Source organism: Athene cunicularia (genome assembly GCF_003259725.1).
Source record: "Athene cunicularia isolate RWA chromosome 1 unlocalized genomic scaffold, athCun1 chr1_part1, whole genome shotgun sequence".
Classification (NCBI taxonomy): Eukaryota; Metazoa; Chordata; class Aves; order Strigiformes; family Strigidae; genus Athene; species Athene cunicularia.
In genome coordinates, this window is record NW_020799091.1 from 71,884,486 (window position 1) to 71,907,480 (window position 22,995).

At 38.0% G+C, this 22,995-nt stretch overlaps 2 protein-coding genes across 10 annotated transcripts in view; one reads left to right on the forward strand and one right to left on the reverse strand.

The window, feature by feature from the left end:
• The window catches only part of LOC113476617 (cohesin subunit SA-2-like), a 63,417-nt gene extending 58,042 nt beyond the window's left edge, over positions 1 to 5,375 (forward strand). For all 7 annotated transcript variants that reach the window (XM_026842455.1, XM_026842439.1, XM_026842422.1 and 4 more), the window contains 4 exons: positions 56 to 246; positions 1,257 to 1,431; positions 2,426 to 2,519; positions 4,073 to 5,375. In XM_026842455.1, the coding sequence (XP_026698256.1) occupies positions 56 to 246; positions 1,257 to 1,431; positions 2,426 to 2,519; positions 4,073 to 4,081 (469 nt within the window). In that variant the 3' untranslated portion in view covers positions 4,082 to 5,375. The remainder of the gene's footprint in view (positions 1 to 55; positions 247 to 1,256; positions 1,432 to 2,425; positions 2,520 to 4,072) is intronic.
• Positions 5,376 to 6,054: 679 nt separating this feature from the next.
• Positions 6,055 to 22,995, reverse strand: part of PPP2R3B (protein phosphatase 2 regulatory subunit B''beta) — a 53,226-nt gene continuing 36,285 nt past the window's right edge. For all 3 annotated transcript variants that reach the window (XM_026842487.1, XM_026842504.1, XM_026842495.1), the window contains 8 exons: positions 20,183 to 20,269; positions 19,601 to 19,757; positions 17,642 to 17,690; positions 16,330 to 16,419; positions 15,486 to 15,661; positions 12,765 to 12,883; positions 12,577 to 12,683; positions 6,055 to 7,488 (listed from right to left, as the gene is read on the reverse strand). In XM_026842487.1, the coding sequence (XP_026698288.1) occupies positions 7,344 to 7,488; positions 12,577 to 12,683; positions 12,765 to 12,883; positions 15,486 to 15,661; positions 16,330 to 16,419; positions 17,642 to 17,690; positions 19,601 to 19,757; positions 20,183 to 20,269 (930 nt within the window). In that variant the 3' untranslated portion in view covers positions 6,055 to 7,343. The remainder of the gene's footprint in view (positions 7,489 to 12,576; positions 12,684 to 12,764; positions 12,884 to 15,485; positions 15,662 to 16,329; positions 16,420 to 17,641; positions 17,691 to 19,600; positions 19,758 to 20,182; positions 20,270 to 22,995) is intronic.

Here is a 22,995-nt window from a genome sequence, read left to right on the forward strand (position 1 = left end):
TATTGAGGGGAAAGATATACTGAATTTTTTTATGCTTGATTTTGGTTTTCTTCAGGTACGCTTACTTACAGAGGTACATAGCAGAACCACTGCTTTGCAGAGGAGATGAATGGCAGCCGTTGATTTGGTACAGAAAGTCTTTATTGGCAAATGAAGACGAGGAGAGCTCTGTCCTCAGCAGTTCAAGAGAGTGGTCCCCTGTGGGCACATCTAAGACATCTTCTTTTAAAAGAAAATTGTCTAATGGTATGAAAACTTCCCTATTCTGGATGAGCTGTATTTACTTTGTCCCAGCTAAAATGCACTTCCTGCTTTGCATTAGCAGTACCACAGTGTGTTGGATGTTGTGGACTTACCAGCCTGAACTCTGGTTTTTGCCTTCAGCTTTGTTGTTAAAGGTCTCTTCATCACTCAGCAGCAGTAAGGTTGGTGTGGAGACTTTGAGTTAGCCAAATTCAGATAATCTTGAATTCTGCTCTGTACTGAACTCTGGCATTTGTCTGTGCCCTTGAGACTTGGTTCATTGCTTTCAGTTGTTAAGTTAAGGGCGTTGCTGCTTTAGATCCTGTAGATAATTGAGACAGGAGAGGTAATTCCAGAAGTTGATTCACATCTTCAGTCCAGATGATCTGAGCCACATCATCCTCTGGGGTCTTTCTCTCTGTTGAATTTCTAGGCAGCCTGTAAGGTTATACTCCTAATTTATAGTTAGGTGGGCTGCATACAGGCTTTAGGAGGTCTCATGGAATTCCAATCCGTAATGAGATATTCACTGCATGGTTATGGTGAGATTTAGTTAAATATGGTAAAGCCATTATGAAAACAATTGCCAGTAAAAATTCTAAGTGCTATGCACTTGTATGTGGAAGAAAGGGAGTTTTTCCAGAGCGTCCTTTAGTTTCTTTCTCATCCTTTCTCAGACATTTTCTTTTCAGTGACCCACCTTTGGAAAGCTTGTTCCTTTGCATCCCAAGGGCCCTCCTTTCCTGAAGGTTATATAGGCTCAGCAGAACTGATAGCACTTATGGAATGGGGACGAGATCATAAATCTAGATTGCAAAAATAACCAGTGGACAAATTAAATGGATTTTCTTTTATGTGGCTTTTAGCTGGCTCTTTCTATAAATGAATGTTTTCCTCCAAATCTCTCTCTGAACTTGGCCCCATTGCTTCACTGCTGTGGGGAACATGTTGGAAATGTCCATCTCAAGACCTCTAAGGGTGAGGCTGAAGAACGAGTTTGTTCACTGTTACAGGGTCTCTGCCTGAAACCAGCCAGAGTGAAGCAGCCAGCAGAGCTCCAGACCCGCAGTGTGCTTCCCAGCTTGCCTCTGCATCAGGGAAAAGCAGAAAGAGGCTGAAATCTCAAGAGATGCACTTACAGGAAGATTTGTCATTCCTTTGTCCAGAAAGGCTGCAAAGAAGATGCTGGTGAGAGTTTTATGTTTTACAAGTTGTGCTGGTATTGATGTTTGGGGTCTCTCTATCCACCTCTGCTTTTGATTTCTGTGATACTTCCATGTCTATGTGCCCTTCCTGTCTGTCTTATGGCCTGTGTCCCAGGGACAGGTTCTTTTTTTGTTTCCTCAGTCCAATATCTACATTTGGTCTTTAGCCTGATTGTCCTCCACTGTCACAGGGCTTCTGTCCTTCTTGGACTCATACCAAGTGTGCAGAGAAAAAGACAAGGAAGGAGGAAGGTTCCCTGTCCCACTTCTCTTATCTCTGGTCCTGAGTAGAGTGCTGTGGTGTTGGTTACTCCCTGGCTGTTTGCTGCAGCTGGACAATGAGTGTTTGCTGCATTTCTGGAAATGAAAGAGGATTTTTGTGTCTGCAGATCTGCTATTAACTACTGTGTAACTGGTAACTTTCTTTTAGAGAGGTGCATGTCTGTGTGCAGCACGCACACATGCCTGAGTGAGTGAAACCCCACAGAACTTGATGTAAGGAGGTGTTGCAGAACAGGGAGTCTGGAGTCTGCTTTTGAGCTCTGTAAAGCACTCAAAGTGTTCAGCTGGGAAATTTTCTTTTAATACAGTTCCTTTACTGAGGTGTTAGGTGCCATTTCCTGTATTGGTAGGTTAAAAGATGAAACACAAATCCCAGAAAGACGCATGCTTTTCCAGGTTTTGGGACACTTGTTAAATGCATCTGGTGAATAAAATAGAACAAAAATTTATTAAACATGGAGGTAGCTTCTGCTTAAATGAATATTTTGTTTCTGAACTGCTTTATTGGAAATTCCTCAGAGCATAACCTCTTTCATACCTGGGAAATACTGGGCCAGAAACTTTGGGCTACTTTACATGGATATCTCGGCAGCAGATCTTAATATGTGAACTACTCTGCCTTAAGCCCACTTGTGTAATGTGAAACCTCTGTTACAGTTTCTCAAGACCTAGTTTTTTTTTTTTTTTTTCCCCAGCAAAGATGAGATTAAGACAGAAGGTATCTCAGAGGAGGCTCAAGCAGAAGATGCAGCTGAAGATGTCGATGTTGATGTTGTTGGTGCAGACCAGGTAATTCTGGCTCAGGTTTTCCAGCTCTGAGGTCAGCTGCAGTTGAGGTGGGTGAACGTGAGTTCAGAGTCTCATGAGTACCCATCTAGCAGCAAAGGGGCTGCTCTTTTGTAGCCCCTTTCAGGCTGAGAAGAGGGGCTTTTCCCTTCTTGCCTTTCCAGCTGCAGCTGCAGGCTCATTCTTCTGCTCGATCTGCATTTTTTAAGGAAATTCTGATTTTAGCATCTAGATATCCTTAGGTACACTAAAAACCAGCTAGGATGCATTAAGAGGAGGATACAGTTTCCTTTTTTTCCCTATACTGTGAAGCTTCTTGATTAAGAGCCGTTTGCTGCAGTTGCTTCATGTTACTGACACATTGCAGAGATGGCAGTGCCACATGGCCTGCAGGGAATGTCTGCTTCAGAAATGGGGTCTGCATTGTGCTCTTCAGATTGAAAGATTCAGACTGTGTGTCTGATCACTGGTCAGCCCAGGGCTCTTGATGGAGTGTCCCTTGTTTCTTTCCCTTTTCCAGTCAAGGCTGCTGGGGAGATTAAATTGTCCCCAGACCAGCTGGGGATTTGAAGGGAAGCATTTGAACCTTGTGGGCTTGGGAGTGGCAGCCAGCGTAGCATGGGTGTTTTCTTGTGGGCACTGATTGCCTTTGGGATCAGATGAAAGTTTGGCAAAACTGCAGCTGTCTGCCTGGGTCCAGCACAGCCCTGGAATGGATACTTTCAGCAGGGAAGGACTTTCAGCCCTTTGGGCCAGTGGAGTGCAAGGACTCTGACAGGGTGTTGTACACCAGGGGTCTGCACTGGAAGGGATTAAACACACACACACAAAAAAAGTTTCCTGTGCTGCAGCTGAGCACAACCCCTCCCCCTAAGGCTTTGCTGTGTCAGCCATTGCCAGGGCCTGAGCGCTTACTTCAGGGTTTTCACTGGTATTTCCCCCTGCTCTGAACTCCTAATAGAATGTAAACCCAGTGTTTCGCAGACAGGTTTTTTGGAATGACTCAGGCAACCCCATGATTTCTAGTGGCTCTGGTTATCTGGGATCTAACAGCCACAATCAAAAGACCTTGTATGATTTTTGACTTTTTAAATAAGTTTTTTCCTGTAAAGGTGAGCAAATGGTTTCTTTTCATATGTGAGTGGTGGTGGGGGTGTTTGATTTCTTTAAAGAGGACTGGAAGGAAAAAAAGAGATTTCTACCTTTTCTTGCAGTCATAGGCCCGTTAAAATATAGACTGGACCATAGGCTTAGAACAGCTCCTATTGAAGACAGATAAAAAATTTGAAATCCATGGGCCAAGATCGAAGCCATGCAGAAAATGCACTACTTACCTAGTATGTCCTTTCCCTGTGGTGCCTTTTCCAGGCTCCTTGTGGTATAGAAATGTTCCTTTCCTTTTGTGGAAGCTAAATATAGTGCTTTCCAAGAGCAAGGTATGGCGAAGCTGCTAGATGGTTAGATGCTACACTCTTATTCTCATTCCTTACATGCTCTACATGATGTTTTCTTCATAGTATGAGACTGACATACTCTTTTTTTTCCTTCTGGTATAGGACAGTTAAGATGCCGAGAGGATAAATGGAAGTGAAGAACATGCTATCGTTTTTTTCTGCAAATTGTTTAACTGAAAAATGGGGTTGTGATGGCATCAACCAAGGTAGCAGGAGATATGTATCAAGTCAAATCTCTGCCTGTGGGCATCCACCCAGAAGCAGTTACTAGCACTACAATTGATTCCTCCACATTGCTACTCGTGGGTGTTACTGCTTTGGGCATTGCACTTCTGAGGTTGTGGGCGTTACAAACATCATTACTCAACTGCATCCTGGTCCTTGATGCCGTCTTGGAAAAATTCCCAACCTAAGGACTGGAATCAGGGTACTGACAAATACTGAGTCACAGACTGTAAACCAGACAAGACAAGCTTGCTCAAGTCAGCACGGGGGCAGTGTTCTGCTGGATGCATTCTTTACCCTTGGAGATAACTGAGATGGAGATCTACTTGTTTCCTTGTACCTGACCCTTGGGAGAAAGGAGCCTGGCCCAGCTGTGAACACTGACCTGCCAGGTGAGGGCAAGTGACTTGGTAGTGCCGTTTCCTGCCTGGATCAAAATGTCAGCAAGTATTTCTGGATTCCAGTGCTTGCAGAGATGTGGTTAGTGGTCTATGGGGATCAGAACATGTTCCCAGGAGACCTGCATCAAGGCTTCTAAGTAACAAAGAAACAAACAGTGGACCAGTTGACTGAGTATTTTCCTCTGTCAGAAATCCTTTGTACACAATGATCATGTGATATTTACTTGGAAAATATAAGGTCTGAAAACACAGTGTAAATAGACTGTAAATAAGGCCTGTCAAAAGTAGTTTTTTCCATTAAGAATTTGCAAATGATCTTCACTCAAGTGTGTTTCAGAGACAGTAGGCTGGGGGGTGCTGGCTGCTTTCACTGACCCTTTGTCACTGCTCCATGGAATTGTACATTGCATTAATTCTATCAATCAGCTTTATTTTTTTTAATATATATTTTGGATTGTAACTGTAAAATAAACTATAGAACTATTGCTATCCATTAGTACTGAAAGTGCAAGTGATATTCCCACAGTAAGTCTGGAGAAAGAACAGTAGCAGTGTTACTGGCCTTTGCCCTGTTATTAAATAGGCTGAGAAGAGAGCGCCCAGGAACGTGGAAGTGAAAGCCATGCATGTCTCACAGGTATCGGGTATCCCGAAGTGGCAATAGTAAAACCATTATGTTTCATTTCACATAGTTAAATGGCAAGGGGAGAAGTAGTGCTCCACAAGATAATGCTGATTATCACCCAGATCAATTTGTTCTGGGGTCCCTCTGTGATTTGGTCATTGGATTTAGGACTATACACCAGGTAGGCAGAATACAGCTGGACTAAGAAAACAGTTTCTTATACCTGGGACTACATCAGACATGCAGCTGCTTGAGTTCTTGTAAGAAAAGACTGAGGATGGGAATTATCCTGGTGAAGGTACAGTCATCTTTATAGTTCATGTATTCCAGGATAAGGCACTTCCACAATAATACCATCATTTGTTCTACTAGATCTGAGCAAATCCTTTAGGAAAAGAAGGGACTGGGTTATCATGAGTGTACTGGAGAGCAGGATTTAACTTGCTATCCATTCAGCACAAAGTGACAACAGCAGCTACAGGCTCCTCAGAAGCGCTCTGCCCTGTGCAGAGCTCAACAACAGAGCTTTAACAACAGAGAAATGCCACCATGTGATGAGAAATCCCTTAGAAGTGCCCCTTTTTAAGAAGGGGGGGGGTGTTTTCCAGCTGAATTGTTCCACGTAGGGAAAAGCAGTAGGCCACTGCCTCTTGAACAGCAGAAGTTCAGGATCATCTCCTTAGCAAGGCAGCTGGTCATCCTCTCCTGCAGTACCCTTAGGGAACAGAGCTTCACATCAACACTCTGCCTCCCTCCTTGTTTAAAAACCCACAAGCAGCAAAAGGTACCTGATCAACACTAGAGAAACTTGACTTTAGTGGAAACTAACTATAGATATAGAGGTTGCTAAGTCTCTACAGGAATTGGTGTGATGAGTAAATGGAACAGATTTCTCTGTACCACTTCCAGCTGCTCAGCAACACTGTCTTTTGGATGAAAAAGAAAAAACCTGCTAGAGCTCAGTTCTGAGTATGCAGCTTGGTGTAATTATCTAACCAGACTGCAAACATGTGTAACTCATCTTTGATGATCCTTCTTTAGTAAGTTAACTGTATGCAATACATACTAATTACAACTGTCAAATTACATGTATGAAAAAAATCTTTATTTGAAAATACAAACGTGATTTTTAACAGATCTACACTGCAACCAAAAAATAACTTACATCTTTTTGTACATTTTTTTTTCAAACAAAATCTGTTTAACAGTAAAAGTGAGGCAACAATTTCAAGCTGCTGTGACACTGATGAATATCCTTGGAATGTGTCAATAGCAAACAACTGAAGGGGGGGACAGACAAAAGCACTGAATGCCCACAACAGATTAGTGCACATCACTGATCAAGTAACATTTATACAAAGGATTTTAAAAAATTGGTTCCTTCTACATGAATGAACAAACTCATTTTAGATCAAGTATGAACACTAAAACAGACTTCATTATTAAATAATTTTTTATAATGAACACCAATGAAAAGACTGAAGTTTAAAAGGGCAAGCAGAATTAAAGTTGGGGCAAACAAGGACTACACAGAGAAGAGAAGCAACTTGTCTCAGGCATTATCTTCCTTGTGCACTAATATGCTCAGCTTGTCAAATGAAACTGCTTGTAAATGAGCGCTGAACCACGCACTCAGTCCTGGCTCTTCCTTGCCAAGGCAGGAAAGCCCGAGGGCTGCCTGAGCACGTAAGCAGTGCCAGCCAGATGCACATTGTCTCCTCACCTCCCATACAGGACAGGAATATCTGTCTGCCTATGGGACGGAGATGGTCAGTGCACCGCACATCAACTTTGAGGGAACTACAGAGTTTCTCTCAAAAACAGTAGATTACTTTTCCCTAAAGTCAAATATTGTTATTCTTTCAAAAAGGAATTATGCAACATCTGTAAATAAATATTTTAATCTATTTTACAAACTATAGACTATTGAATAAATACAAAAAGTTTCATCATTCCATACAAATGCACTTCTTTTATTTGAAAGGTAGTTTAGTGATTAAATATTTTTAGCACAAAACTAAGCTGACTTCCTGGAAACAAGACCCAGTGAAACATATAGATGTATAGCAGACCTGCTGCAGACTGTCCCTTCTCTTCTGCAAGTGTTGACCATAAGTAACCACTACTCAAAGTCCTCTTCGTAGTCATAGTCATCCAAGTCTACATCAGCCAGATGGGAAGGCATTTCAAAAAATGGTCTTTTTTCCATTTGATACTTTAGGACACTGGCCTTCTGATGGTCTACAGGATTCAGTTCTGCTTCATACCTAGGAGCAGAGGGGGAAAAAAAAAAAAAAAAAAGGAGTTGAGCTATGTCAGGTAGTACCTTAAGGTTAGAACACTAACAAGGCGCTTGCAGGAAGAAAATAACTTCCAGTATTCCATATTTACAGTGAAGAAACATTTAAGCAGCAGCAGGAGGTTTCTGTAACACAAATTTAAGCTAGCTTAGTCTCCCATCACATGCAGAACTTACTGGTGAGATACGCAGCTTTACTAAAAGGATTCAAAGCACATACCACTGTAGTGGACTACTCATAAGTTAGAAATGGTCAAATGCAAGATTTAAATACTTGACAGAAACCCCTCAAGTTCTTGTCAAGAAAGCTGAAATTAGGCTCAATTAGTAAGAACAACCTACACCTGCAGTAGATACAACAAAAGAGAAAGAATACTGAATTGGGAGTCTTATTAAAACATGCATGAGCACAAGGAAGCAATAGCAACCATGCATTTAAAGCAGGTGCTAGAAAGTAAAAGCCAATTGTTTAACCAGAAGTTACTGATAACCACCTGCTGCTGATGAAAATGAACAGATGAATAATGAAATGTAATGTTTAACTAACTCAAGCCAGTGAAGGCTGATATTTAAAAACGATCAGCTTCTGCACTGTTTAGGTAGAATCATCTATAATTGATAGCTGTTTAAAAAAATTAAATGTAAATCCCTCTGGAGATTTATGACATCAGAATAAAGAACCAACTGTTTCCTGGGCTACACTGGCTTGAGTTCACACACATCTTCAAGTACTATTGAATCTCACCTCAGCACATGATTATTTCCAGCCACTTGACAAGACTAGGCAAAGAACAAGGTTAGATACTGCAATACCCACTCTTCAAATGTGACTTTATAATGGCATTTTGTGGTGATTAGGAGAAGTATTCTTTCAGAGAAAGACATGGGGCAAAGGAGAGTTAAATACTAAGTATCCACTAGGAGCACTAAACCAGAGAAGCATTAATAGCAGAGGTGGGAGAAAGAACAACTTTTTCTATTGTGAATGCAATTCTGTTGAAACACTTCATAGATACACTGTTAAACCAGCTTCACCACCATTTTCAGCAAAAGAAAACTAATGAAATAAAGATGCCTTGATAATATCAGGTAAAGATTAAGCAGTAAAAATAACTCCTGGTTTTCTTTCGTTTTTTTGTTAGTTCATCCCTCCCACAGGTATTAAAGCCTCAGTTATGTGAGCATCAATCGGTGCTTTGGCAGCAAACAGAATACCTTGGGTTTCTCCCACAAGTTCACCACCAGTTTGAACAGAAAACAAGTTATCCTAAGAGTTACTTTACTGAGTTACACACTTGAAAACAAGGATTTGGAAGAAAGATGCATATGTTATTCTACCATACCAACAGTTTTGGCTCACCACCTGTAATTTATAGCCTTCTACACCATTAATTTCATCTTTTTGAGTAGGACTTTTTACTTCCTTCTTAAACAGAAACATCCTGAAGGCACCTTTTGGATTTGTTTATTGCATAGTGATACAGAGAGGTGACAGTAGCTTTTCCAGTCATTAAAAATGGCAGCATGAGAATAGTTCAGATACTATTTGTAGGTTCCATCCATCCTATACTCACAAGATTGTTATTCAAGTATTATTGGACCAAAATAAAATCCCACTCTCTTCCAAAGCTTTGTTGACCTCATGGAATATCACTTTTACTCCTTTCCATGATGCTTAAGTTAAGGAAGTTTAGAAATGCTGTCCCGACTTTACACAGCTGGGCACTGAAGTTACTTCTCACAGTATTAGAGTCTATTACTACTTCCCAGCACACAGGTTTTTATAAAAATATAACCATACAGCTGCAACACCTCTGAAGTCCTTTTTTCTCTTCCCTTTTCTAAAGCTCATGTAACTGTAAAGAAAACAGCCTATTTCTAGATTTCTGTATACTGCTCCCAAGTTTCAGATCAACTGTTTTAATAGGGATGTCAGGAAAATATTTACCATAGAGGTAATCAAATAAAAAATTCATACTAGATTGTCAAACAGTCACTTCAGTTTGGGCAGGCATCACAACACTTTAAGTACATTAAGTGATTTTAAGGAAGTTTTTGTACACTGCAGTAACTTAAAACACTGGTAATAAATTTTTGTATGTTTGTGTTCATTAAACTCTCTAAACAGCAGCAAGGAAGCTTTTAGTAGTCTTGCGTTTCAACTTCAGCAATAGAAAATAAGCTTCATTTTACAGTACAACTGTAGAAAACATTCAGACAGTTCTACTTTGGTATTAAGTTTTGAAGACACTTTTTGCTTCACTTTTAGAAAGCATTCAAACTTTAAGTCAGATTTAACAATGCTTCCCTGAGACAGGTCAGAATAATTTTCGTCTCTCTAGATTTTCATCTATTTGCTTACAACTTAGATTCTGTTGCTTATTTGACATACAATTTGGAAGGTATCCTAACCTTGCTCTTTGAAATTTTTTCATAATTCAGCAGTTTCAATGGAACAGTCTTCACTAGCTTCTGATATAAGCAGAAATCAGTAAGATGAAGCATACTACTTGTCTCTATTTAGTCAGTCCAAATGCATCTTACATATGGTTGTGTGTATGATACCTGAAACACTTCAAGTTATGAAGCAGTAGTTACAGGAGACAATGAGCATTACGATCTATACTCCAGGGAGACAAAGCCACAAAACTTCAGGGAACACTGGGATACAAACCCACCTGTGTGGAGGGCCACAAGTTAAGCTATGGTCTGTGCATCAAACCTAACCAGGGATACAGAAAGTAATTAAAAAGCATTATTTTGGGGGGCTGTGCTTCCACAATATACAATATTTTGCTTTAATTGTCACTTTTTGGGTTTGCCTTTCTGTGTTGTTTTTTTTTAAAGATCTGTGACAATCTGCTAATGCCAAAAACAGAGGCAACCTATAACCAAAGAGTCACTTGAGTTTACAAACATGAGGCTCAAAAGAAATGAGAAACTGGATATTTCAAACATCATCTCCTCCATATCCCAGTGTACTCCACTATGTTAATCTTACAACTACTCACTGGTTTTCCTTAAGGAGTGTATTTACATAGTGAAGGTGCATTTTTTCAAGTTGTAGGATTATTAGGATTCTGATTTACCTACCGTGAGTTCCCCAATATTCTCTGACTTACTGTAACTGCATGGACATAAAAGATTGTGCTTAGATCAGAGAGAACAAATTTCATGGAGGTACCTGAAACACTAAGTGTCTAAGACCTGTTAGAAGTTTACTGAAGAGTGAAAATCTATGCTAAATTTTAAAATATAATACAAAAGTTTAACCTGAGAAACATTTGTATTTTAGTTTCTATTTTGTCCGCTTTCTGCGTAAAGCCATAGAATGATGGTTTCAGGTACACCTGGAATACATTTTTTGTGGAAAAGAAGTGATGTGACCCCAAGCATATTGGCTATGAATTTTGCAGCTTCTATTTTCACCAAGAGCAGACATCTTGGGGGCAGGTGGCATTATGGGAGTGGGAAATACATAAAGATAGTCTAAACAATAATCACAGAAGTGTGCTTAGCTCTGAGAAACAGCTGCAGTCAACAAGCTTGTGACTGAATCAGAATAAAAGCACCTTGAGGCTGTTTATATCCCATCTGCCCTTGAGTGAAATTGTGCCTAAACATTAGACCATTACAAAATTACACCTGTCTACAACAGCCCAACACAATTTAAAACTTTTAACCAGAGGGGCAGAATAACCAGACTTCTTGACATGCAGGTCCCTTACTAATGTCAAAAGAATATTTTGCCTCCAATGAGTTTCTGTTGGCAGCGATACTACATACAATCTCAGGACAGAATGCTAGATCAAGAGTTGAAATCCTTCTTGGCAATCTAGCTCAGGATTAGCTTTTACAGACCCTATAGTATTCTTCTGAACCCTGAGCATACCTTAACTGACAAAAGAATAGTTTTTCACCGTATTCCACAACAAGGCTGTAAGAGGCTTTAAGAGCTATAAACCAGAATAATGGGATCCTAATGGAATCCAGGAAATCTGCATTTAACTATCAACTCTCAGATCAGCATGAGACAGATTTAGTCAAAAACCACCTGAATTTTGAAACTTTGGATCTGAATATGGGAAAAATGGGCTTTCCACTCAGATTCTAGGTGGTCACAACAGTAGCAGAATTTTAAAACAGGAAGGTGGAGACACACAGCTATAATGATGGAAGTAAACAGACAGACCAGCAGAAAGAGAAAACAAGGCTAAAACAATTAAGGTGTAAAACATTTGAGAAAGTGGTTCTAGTTACGATTTAAGATGTTCAGTTTTAACATAGCCTCAAGGCTATTCATTTGTCTCGAGCCTGGGCTCTCAGATTGACCTGCTGATGCACTGGCTTCCTGCATTATATTAAGGGGGCCCCTCAGAGACTGAGATAATGGCACACACTGTGGGAGCTAGGTTGCTCCTCATAGGATCAGACCAAGTCTACCAGTAACTCTTTAAAATTGACTCCTGAAGGTTTAAACATTTTAATTTTAGAAGGGAATTCTAAAACAGAGGGTGAAAAATCTGAATCTTTCTCTAGCTCATGAGAATCCCACTGGTTTTGTCAGCTGAGTTATTTATACATTTTACAACCAGCAAGACCGTAGGTGTTCTTTCCTCTGATCGATTGAAGTTAAGCTATTATACTCAGCATTACAGTGTTTCAAGCAAGTGTCAAAAATGTACATACTTATTCTATACCTTCCCCAAATTTGGCCGATAAGCTTAAGAGATTAAACAAGATATAAACATTGAATGTTTAATGTTGCTTAACTCACAATAACAAAGTTTTTGTATTTTGTTTAGAGCTGAAGCTTTTTCAAATCTTGTTTCCCCCCTAAAATTTGAAGTAGGACCTCTTCTTTAACAAAACCAGTGTGATCAAACTGTCCAGGAGTATTTAATTCAAGATACAAGCAGGGATCTTCCTCCTTCACTGAGTGCATGGCTCAACACACAAACAGCAACATTCTACAAAAATAACATCAAGGATGAGAGCAGTGGTGAAGGTCTACATTCATAGAGGATTTGTATCAACCCTCCTGCTATGTTCTTACTCGTCATTCCACTGGTCACTTGCTGCCTCTTCTGCTACCAAGATGTCGTACTCTTCAGCAGCATACTTCTCCCAGTCAGAGACCTCTTGGCTTTCACCTTCACCATCCTAAACAATCACATTGCAAGTTATACAAAAAATGTATTAATTGTTAAGCACATTGCTAAAAAGACAAAGCTTCATACTCACCCGCAACATAGAAAACTGATCCTTCTGTTCATGGTCAAGGTATTTTTCAATGTTGAAAAAAGTATCAAAAAACACATTTGTCAACTTACATCGCTTTAAATCATGCAGAGTAATTTTTCCTGTAAAGAAGATTATGAGAAGGTATTTAGAGCTGAAATTATCCTTCCTCTAAAAAAAGAATGCTATTCAAAATTTAAGTCATCATTGTGCTTAAACACTTGTCACTGATGCTCCATGCAATAGGAGAGTCGTGAACAGACAAAATACACACCTAGAGAAGTGTCCTTCAAAGTGGACAAAATGTTTCAGATTTGTTACTTGCTTTAGCTGTCATTCTACTGTCCTCCAATATGCTGCAGTGATATGCAGTCTGCCTTGCTTAGCTATTAAAAATAATTTAAGCTAATTGTTTAAGCTTCCTCAAAAGACAGAAGTCTCCAGTGAGCTCGCCATTCCTTCCCAAGTGCTTGGGTAGCAAGTAGGAATCTCCTCTGGCAGTGGCCCTTTCTCTTCCCTGACTTGAAAAGACAGACATGACAGATGACAGTGTGACTGTGCTTCATACAAATGAATTCTTCATAGAGACTAGTTTGTCACACTTGTCCAGCCTGATCAATATTTACTGCTTGAGAGGAAAGCTAAATGCTCAGAGGTGGTTTTGTTTGTTTGTTTTTTATAAAGAGACACTTTAAGGACTCAAATCAATGGATCTATTAAGTGTTAGAAATATTTGTCAGGTTGCTCAGAAATGTTACCTTATTTCAAAGCTGACTATCAAGCTTCTGCAGAAAGACTGAAAAATACCAGATATACAGGGAAAGACAGATGACTATCCTTAAGATTCTGCTTTATTGTTTTACCTTAAATATGGCTGGCCTTCTGTTGTCAATCAAAGAGGGGCTAACTGCAGATGTTATGGAAGAGTTCAATAAAAGCCAGACTTAGAACAGTATTTCCTCAGCATATTGTCCCAGCCTCTAACAAAGTATAACAACTCAAGGACATCAGAGGGAAGCAAAATAAGAATCCTATTTGGAAATGGTTGCCACACTTGTGTCTGTTGCCATCTGAAGTGCCTTAATGTATTCTGTCTGGCTTATAGCTGATGGTCCAGAACGACAGAAATCCCTCATGACACCTGTGTCATATCTGTCAGACCCACACAGATGTCTGTTGTACTGGGCCATCTCAAGTGGCAGCAACTCTCCACAACCAAGCAACTGATTTGAAGCCTAGTTATATAAGCTCCCAATTTAAGTTAGACACCTATATTTGGTTTGTTGATTAGCTCTCCAGTTTCCATTTATTGCAATGGGAGCTCAGACACCTAACACTCATGTAGAGGCCTACCATTGCCTCTTGAAGACCAACAAAAAAAAAGAAATTAAGGTAATTAATTCAGATCTCCACAAATTAAAGAATTTGCTTTTTGGCACCAGAACATCCTGTAGCAAACTGTATCACAGTTTAGCCATAAACGTATGAATGCATCATCTTTTGTTTCAAATCTATCAAGTGAAGTGTCATTTCATGCTTCTAATTTTTGTACTGGGAAAACAGAAGATTTTTTTAATCCACCTTTTAAGCATCACTCTGTTCATAAAAAACATCAACCCTTCACAACTGGCTTTCATTTTTGTTGCCCTAAACAACTCACCTTTGTTGCGTTTCACAGCCTGCTTTTATAATCTTCATGATATAGAACAGATACATCAATCTTGTTTTATTTGAAATGCAGAACAGAAACATTATTGAAAATGTCTGCCTTTCAGAAGCATAAGGTACAAGACTGGAAGGGAACCCCTAAATTCGGGAGGCTACTGTAGGTAACCATACAACATAAGTGTGTTCCTTGGAGCTTGTTTCACCTCACTGTAAATGCTCCTCACCCCTCTATGCATTATACAATGTTGGTCTAAGACCTTATTCCACTGATGTCTAGGAATGAGCTTTTGGACAAAACATATTTAATACTCCTTTTTAATTTACAATTTTTATCTGCCTTTAGAAATGTGTTTTCTCCTAGAAAATCAATTTTAACTTGGTTTAAATAAAATATGAAGCTTTATGTTCTGGTTTTAGCTACTTCAATTCCCTTAGCATGCGAAAAAACATGTCTCAATAAAAGACAACTGCCTTTTAAAAATTAAATTTTTTGTAATTTAAATATTCTTAATACTAGAAAGAAGGTGGGCAATAAGCACCACTCAATTGATTCTCTATGCATAATTATACAGACAGTAAACAGAACCATCATATTACACACTCACTTGAAATTCAAGTAGGAAAAATTCAGTGTTTCATCTAGAAGTGTCTAAATGTGAAACACTAGCACATATTACATTCGCTAAACAATAGCATTACATAAGACAGTCAACAATCTCAATTAAATGTGTACTGGAACAGGTAAGGGGCAAGTGAGCAGAACAGTCAAGAGCATCACCTCAGGCAGATAGTGACAAGATTTCATTTCAGACTAAACATGGCTACAAGCCCAAAATAAAAGCCTATGAGGGATTTTAAAGCAGCACATTAAAATTTAGTATGAAAATGAATGCCTGCCTGCTGTTGGAAGACCATTCAATTGATAAGCTCTAACAGATTTTAGAGAAAAGACAACCTAAAGGCATATACTTTGTATAACCAACTGAGTGCTCTTAAGGGTGCACCAACTCCTAATCCAGAGAAACAGAAGTTAGACATGGAAAAGGATTTTACTACCTTCATATTGTGGCTTCACAAGATCCAGCATCTGGCACAAACAGTCTTCAAATGGCAAAGGTTCTATGGCCATGTTATCTAACTTTTGGCACTGTTCTTCATAAAAATACTCCAGTTCATACATAGATAAAGCACCATCCCCATCAAGATCCATGCAGCGAAACCAGTATTCAATGCTGAAATTCAGTAATTATGAGCAAAGAACTGTTTACACAAACTTATTACAGAGTGTTAAGAATATATATTGCCTGTTTTCAAGGCTACGCTACTTACAGATGCAAAACTAGACTCAACACTACACTCCATAATGCCACAGGAAGTCATTAAAAACACCTACTGTGGTAAGAGTTTCTGGTATTTGCCATGCCAAGCATTACTGCATTTGCAAACACGCTTGTAGATGGGTGAGGGAGGAGATGACTAAGACACATGGCTTTACATAAAAACAAGGGAGACACATTTGAATTGTGTATCAAAACCTGTTCTTTTCTTGTACTGAACAAGTTATCACAACACATTTCCTGTTAATATCCTACAGCTAATGCTAGCCATGTAGTTTCCCAGTCATTGGCATCATGAAACAACTGCAAATTCCTTTATCCTAAGTAGGCCACATACAGCATATACCATTTAATCAGCCTCTTAGAAGTCATTAAAATAGACTTTCACAGCAACAGGAGACACTGATAAATAAGAACGATGCCAAACTGGGCCAGTTTTACACATGTTTTTATCATTTAGCTTCTTCCATTACAGTTCCAGCTGAACATCAGTGGGACCTATTTAAAGACTGGAAAACCAGTAAAGTCAGACTTTATTTCTGTTAAAACAAATTCATTCTTACCTAGTTGGTGTCTTCTTGTCCTCTTCAGATATCAAAAACCAGACAAAATCAGCATAGCTAATTTTTCCATCTTTTTGTGCTTTCCTACCTCTTGAAGGCCAATGAGGGAAAAGAAAAAAATATTTTAAAACACCTAGCTCTTACTAACCAAAATTAAGAATTGTTCTCCTCAGTGCTATTATCTCTTAAAAGGTACAGTGTTCCTAAGGTGACTTGTTACAGACTACATTGATCATTCAGGATAAGGAGCTTGTCTGCTCTGTTCAGTTTCTACTGCAATGGGTATTTAAAGAGGAAGGTAGCAGCTGGAAGAAGGCAGCACTCTGTCCAGAAGTACTTACAGCTTTCCTTCCCGGGCAGCAATACCACTGTTTAATTGTTAACAGAAGAGGTATCTCAATTTTAAAAAATATATTAAAGACAAGGACAATTTCTATTCAGGTAGAAGTGATGAGAACTTAAAGCTATTCCACTAGCTAAACGGGTTGTAATAGAAGTATGAAGAATAACATTCATGTGGCAAGAATATAGTTGTCTGTTTCTACTCTTACACCACAGAACACAGCATTCAAATATTTTATGAAGACATATGGTCAACCTTTCTAGTAAAAAGTCAGGTAGACAGTTCCTAGACATTACATTTCATTCCTAAAAATCTTTTTGCTGTTTTATCCTCAAGATGTCTATAAAAATATGATGTATGCTTTGTCTTGTCCAAAAAAGGAGTAAGCTCTAGACATATGCCTCCCAAGTGTCATTTCACTAATTTCAGCTTTTGTCATGCCATTTCTGTCTATCAGTCACTTTCTGGCTACAGAAATTATGCTAGCAAAATGTTTCAAAAATGAGGTAAAAGCCATAGCTATGTGAGAATAAGTGGGAACAATGAAGAATGACTGTCAAAAATATGAATTAACTTAACTAGAGGCATTTTTATAAGTTTGTTGATGCAATAAGCATTGATTTTACCAACAGTACTGAAAAGCTCAATTCTCTTTGAAAATTTTAGTTTGGAAGGATGGAAAAGAAACAGTGCCAAGACTTCTTCCCTTCCTCATTCACATCCCTGCTAAACCATACCATACCCTATGGCAAGTGTTCGTTCAGGTAAAGAAAGGAGAGTAAAGAACTTGGACTGAGCCAAAGGTTCCAAGAGCAGTCCAGTACTACTAGAGTTTAAACTATAATACTAAATCTTGAAATTCACTGTTCCATTTCAAGGAGAAGGCATTTTTTCTAACAATGTCACACTTATTTTAACAAGCAAATATAAATATTAAATTGGAATTAGTTTAGCATACAAAATAAGTACCTTGTTACCGCTCCTGAGAAGATCCTCTCTATCATCCTATTTGATATTGCTGTGAAAAAAGGTTTTAAATAGTGTCAATTACATATGTTATTTTTGATTTGTCTAGTTGAAGAGTTTATTAGAATCCTCATATATACACACATCTGTAAGAAAGATCAAGTGTAGTGCTCATTAATCCCTTTGAGTTCTCTTGGAGAAGATCACTTAACACAAAGTCTCCAAAGCAAAGCCAGAACCAGCCAGCTTTGAATTCAGACCTGATGCAGAAATAGCAGAAAAACACAAGTAATGATATTGCCTGTTTAGTAAAATAGCATTTACCAGTTCTTTGACAAGTAAATCATGTTTTCAAGTGCCATTACAATTTATATGACCTTGGTTTTGGCAATGAGCCAAAACAGAATTGGCACATTAATACATAATGAGCATACCTAACTGATTCTGACACAAGTCTATTTCTGACATGGTCCTGATCCATGCTTCTAATTTTGAAACCATTTCAGGGATTTTTGAGACATGTCTTAACTGAGCACTACTTCTGTAAACAATATTCAATTTATCCTGAAGAGTCTGTGGATGGTACTCAAAGCAGTACATGATACTAGTCTCACAGAAGAATTTCTTCTTATTATTCTAGCTCAGAAATATTTTTTCATCACTGTAGAAATACTGCTAATCCAAGCAGATGATTAAACCATTCAAACAGTTCATCTGTTTTATGTACTCATGGTGATGCTATCACCATATTATTCTAATAAGGACACTAGTCCCTGCTTAATATTTATCCTCAGAACTGCAGGATAGTCAATTTGTTTCAAGACATATATGCTGCTGCTTCTTATCTACTTTGGAAACACTGGAGTTTGTTCAAACTTCTCAACAAGAGCTACATACTTCAATACTTTGCTTACTACAATAATTGTTTTATCCAGCCTAATTTTAGGCCAGTGACCATACACTAGAAAGGAATTAGGAAACCAGATTATCTCATTTAGACATGCAAAAAATAGAAGTTTAAGACTAAAGATGTGTTATCATATCCATTTAATGCTCTTTTTTAGTCTAGTTTTCATTCAGCAGCAGCTGTTAAGCTTTAACCAATATTCCATGTTTTAAAGGATGTAAAGCTATATTGCAAGTGGTACAGTATCAGTTCTGCTTCCTTTCTATAGTGTACTAACTCAGTACTGCAACCTCTCAAATGAAAGCAGCTTTCCTTTCTCAGTGACCTAAAGTGTAGTCAGACTTTGGTGGGCAAGTTTTCAGAAGCAATCAGAATTGTGCTTAGTCTTTTTAATGCGGGCAAGTATTCCATAATCACTTTGTGTTTAAGTAAGCTTTTCAGTCCTGAAAGGAATACTTTTAGGATTACAATGGACACGCAGCATCCAAAAACACTCAACAGTTCCACACAAGCTACAAGAATATTTAAAATAGGTACATGTGCAAGACTACAGAATCACAGTCACTGTATATTGTGAATATAGAAAATGTAAAGCTGCTAAATAGTATTAAACCAAAGTGTACTGCAGCTGAGCTAACAAAACTTTAAAATAAGCAAAGTACCTGAATGTATGTTTGCCTTTTTCTGACCTTTCTGTACCTTGTCATAAAAGCCATGCTACTTGAATAATATCAAAATGGATTGTTTCCAAGATAACAACCCAAACCCACCAAATGGAGCAGTCTGATTTTTTTCATATCAAGCCTGCACACTTACAAACTTATTTCCTTCTCTAGTTTGCCAAGAGCACAACTCAGATTCAGAATTTTCCTCAAATTTGGTATTGCTACACAAAGCAGTGCCACAGATGACCTGTCCTGCTTTATTTCACTGGTCAGCAGGATCAGCTATACCAATAGACTCATGAACACTGGCCCTGGCTGTTAACCACTTCCTCAGTTGAAAGTTTACAGGTCATTTAATACATGTAAACAAAGGTGCTTTATTTGTCATACCATGATCATTATGGCGAGCTAAATCCTTCCGATCAATATAGAGGTCATGGTCTGTATCCAGCTCCCAAAATTTGCAATAGATAACATAAAAATGTTCATATGAGAAGTACTCTGTCAGCTGGTTAATATCAGCTTCCTCTTCCAATAATGCCACATTCTATTATCAGAAGGATAAATAGAACACATTAAAGAATTTGTAAGACATTTGTCAAATGATCTGAGTTCTCATAACCAAGCCAATATCTAATGCTGCTTCAGGGGAACATTTTTTTAATCTTCAGAGACAGTGCACACCATGCAGCATCACAGCAAAGACTGAACGCACAAAGTAGAAAACTAATGTGTCCATAGAAGAATAAGGAGATCAGCCAGACTTCTGCTAATCACACATGTATTTATACAGCTCTAGATAAAAAGATGACATTTAAACATATTGTAGTGTATGAGAATTAATGCAATCGAGCTTCACCAGTTTTTGGAAAAGGAAGACATGCTACTTAAATTACTCCCTTAAGCATTTAGTTAATGCTGGTTTAAAACTTACAGAAACATCTGTCTTGCAAAATTGTAGATATTATGTACCTGCAAAAAGTTGCTTTTCCTGAGCTCGTTACAAGTTATTTTCCCAGACCAGGACCTATTTACCGTATAAAATATTCTCTGTATAACCTGCAAGAAACAGAAAATGGAAAGGTGACCTTAGGTATGCTAACTAAATACCCTCCCAAGCATTTGTCAAATATAAGTCTTCACAGAATCATCTAGGTTGGAAGATACCTTGAAGATCCTCTAGTTCAACCATTAACTTCAAGCCATCATATTTTGTGACATTTATGACTAGGTAACACATTTCAATTAATCTAGATAAAGCTTTAGATATGAAGGGTCAAAACTAGTACAATCGCTTCAATGCATTGAACTTGGTTTTGTTCTATATTTTACTTCACCAACTGCATAAAAGTATACAGCAACAGACTGCAGGAACCACATGAGCCACTTTAGAAAGAAGCCAAAGCACTCTTTACCCAGATGCATTACAGAACTCCATCTCTCCCCTACTTCTGTTGTTCTAATTACTCAGTAAGTCGATGCTTCTCTCATGTCATATTACCAAACCATTTTGAAGTCTGTATCTAATCTTGCTAAGTCTTATTTCAATGACGCAGTACCCATATCTTGCGCACTAAAGTTGAAGAATACTTGTATGCTATCCAGAATACATCTACTGGCAACTTCACTGCCTCAGTCTTCCAGATCTACAGGATATAATCTAATAAACCTTTATTAATGTATCTCATTACTTCAAATTGAAACACTTATATTTACATAAGAATATTTTACTTCATCAATGAAGTTACAGAAATAGAATTGGGTCTGTTTAAGGAACAGAGTACAGAGGAATGTTGCTACTTCTGAAGTCTGCAAATACAACAAATCAACATTTAACAAATATTCCCTCTGCACCTGCAGGAAGTATGTTTTTCCCCATTTACTTTTATTCTATTTAAAGTTACTTGGAGAAAGCCTGTTAATAGTATTAAGAGCAACTAAATGTTTTCTAATTGAAGAACAAAATTCCATGCAAGAAATATGACTAGTTCTTGTGCCATGACCAATATTGGAACCAGAAAAAAATCCATTCAGTTGAGTATCCAACACTTTCTAAAAAATCAGTTTTATATATACATTATTTTGGTAAACCCACCCATTCAGCATAATTTGGTTAGCTTTAGTTTGCAAGCATAAGACTTCAAAATGTTTTTTCTGTTTCTTAACTGAATTCAGCATTCACTTCAATTAGTTTGACCTAAATCAACCTGATACACATTTCAAGTCAGTCATTGACCCCTTAACAAAAGGGGATAAAAAATCTAAATGTATTACAAACTGTAACTGCTTGACTAGAGACTGATTATACCTGCTAATTAGCAAGACCAAGTATTGCATGTGTAACATTTCATTTGCCACACAGTAGTTGCTACCTAGAAGAACCATCTCTTTAGGAATCCTTCTCCCCTCAAATCAAACCTCTTCCAAATTAAAGACTTTAAGTTTTTATCACTTCAGATTTTAATTGCAGTAAATCAATAGTTTAAACAAACCAATCATTCCTGTATTACAAATAGAAGAGTAATTTATTCACTAAATTTTAAAGCTTAAAACTGTAGCATGCAGCAAGCTCTGCAGCTCTTTCTGGATTTATTGAACCAGCTGTTCTTGTTCAAAGAAAGGAGAATAGACTAGCCTACTTCTGAAACTTAATTAGCTCAATTCTAATTGTGAGTTTAGGAAAGGCCCATTTTTGGCTTATACTACAAAGCAATTTTTTCTAAAAAGGTTTTGCCTTCGCTTTGCAACTTAATACATCTGCATGTCATTATCTCATCTGTTATACATTTAACTGGTCTAAAAATAAAACCAAAATTGAATGTTTGCTAAAGACAACTGGGAGCAGACTTAAAAACGGTCTTCTAAAGTGAATTGAAGCAGGGTATAAGCAAATTGTCAGGGAATTGCCTTCTTCACTATGCTACACAGTGGTTTGTCAGAAAGGAGAGGAAATGGTGCAATATAGAGATTACAGTTTCAAGAATTCATAGTTTGGATATATAGAGAGCATACTTGCAGATTAAATGTAGTATTGCACTTGTCCGGGCAAACGTTTTTAATATATTTCAACTTTATCTTGAACATATGTACCTAACATTATTAGGCTGACCAACCAACCAACCAATCTATATCCTAGCAGACAGAACTGACTGCTGCCATGATTGAACAATACTTAGAAGACACCTGCTTCACTAGACATGTGTGTGATATATTTATGCATACTTATATATACATGTATGTAGATACAAACAGATACAGCAGAAAAATGGACCAGTTACATGTTAAATGAAAGTTTGCATGAACAGATATTAAGTTTTCAACTGCAATGCTTACAAAATCCTTTAGATGAAGCTTCATTGAGCAAGGTAAACTACTTTGAATATAAGTATGAAATGCCTCACATCATTTTAGAAAAAAAATTATCTATAAATACTTTGCAGGATAGAATTTCAGAAGACTATTGAGCAACAGTTACTCCATCCTAAAATAGGACAAGAAAGAGCAGATAGTCCTGCCATTTCTTGATCTTCAGACACAGCATTACAAATATTCTTGCTATATTCATAACAATATTAGTTTACTTCCAGAATTTTTGATTAAAGGTAGACTTCTGTTGAAGACCACACTAAACTTTGTTAGAAAAGTATTGCCAGCACTAATTTACTCAATATTGATAGACTCAGGCCTACTCAAGATGTTCCTCCAAAGAAAAGTAACTGGAAGTTGGCAGGACTTTTCCCTCCTATGGTCCTTCAGGACAGGCAGCAAGCTTTCACAATTTTAAG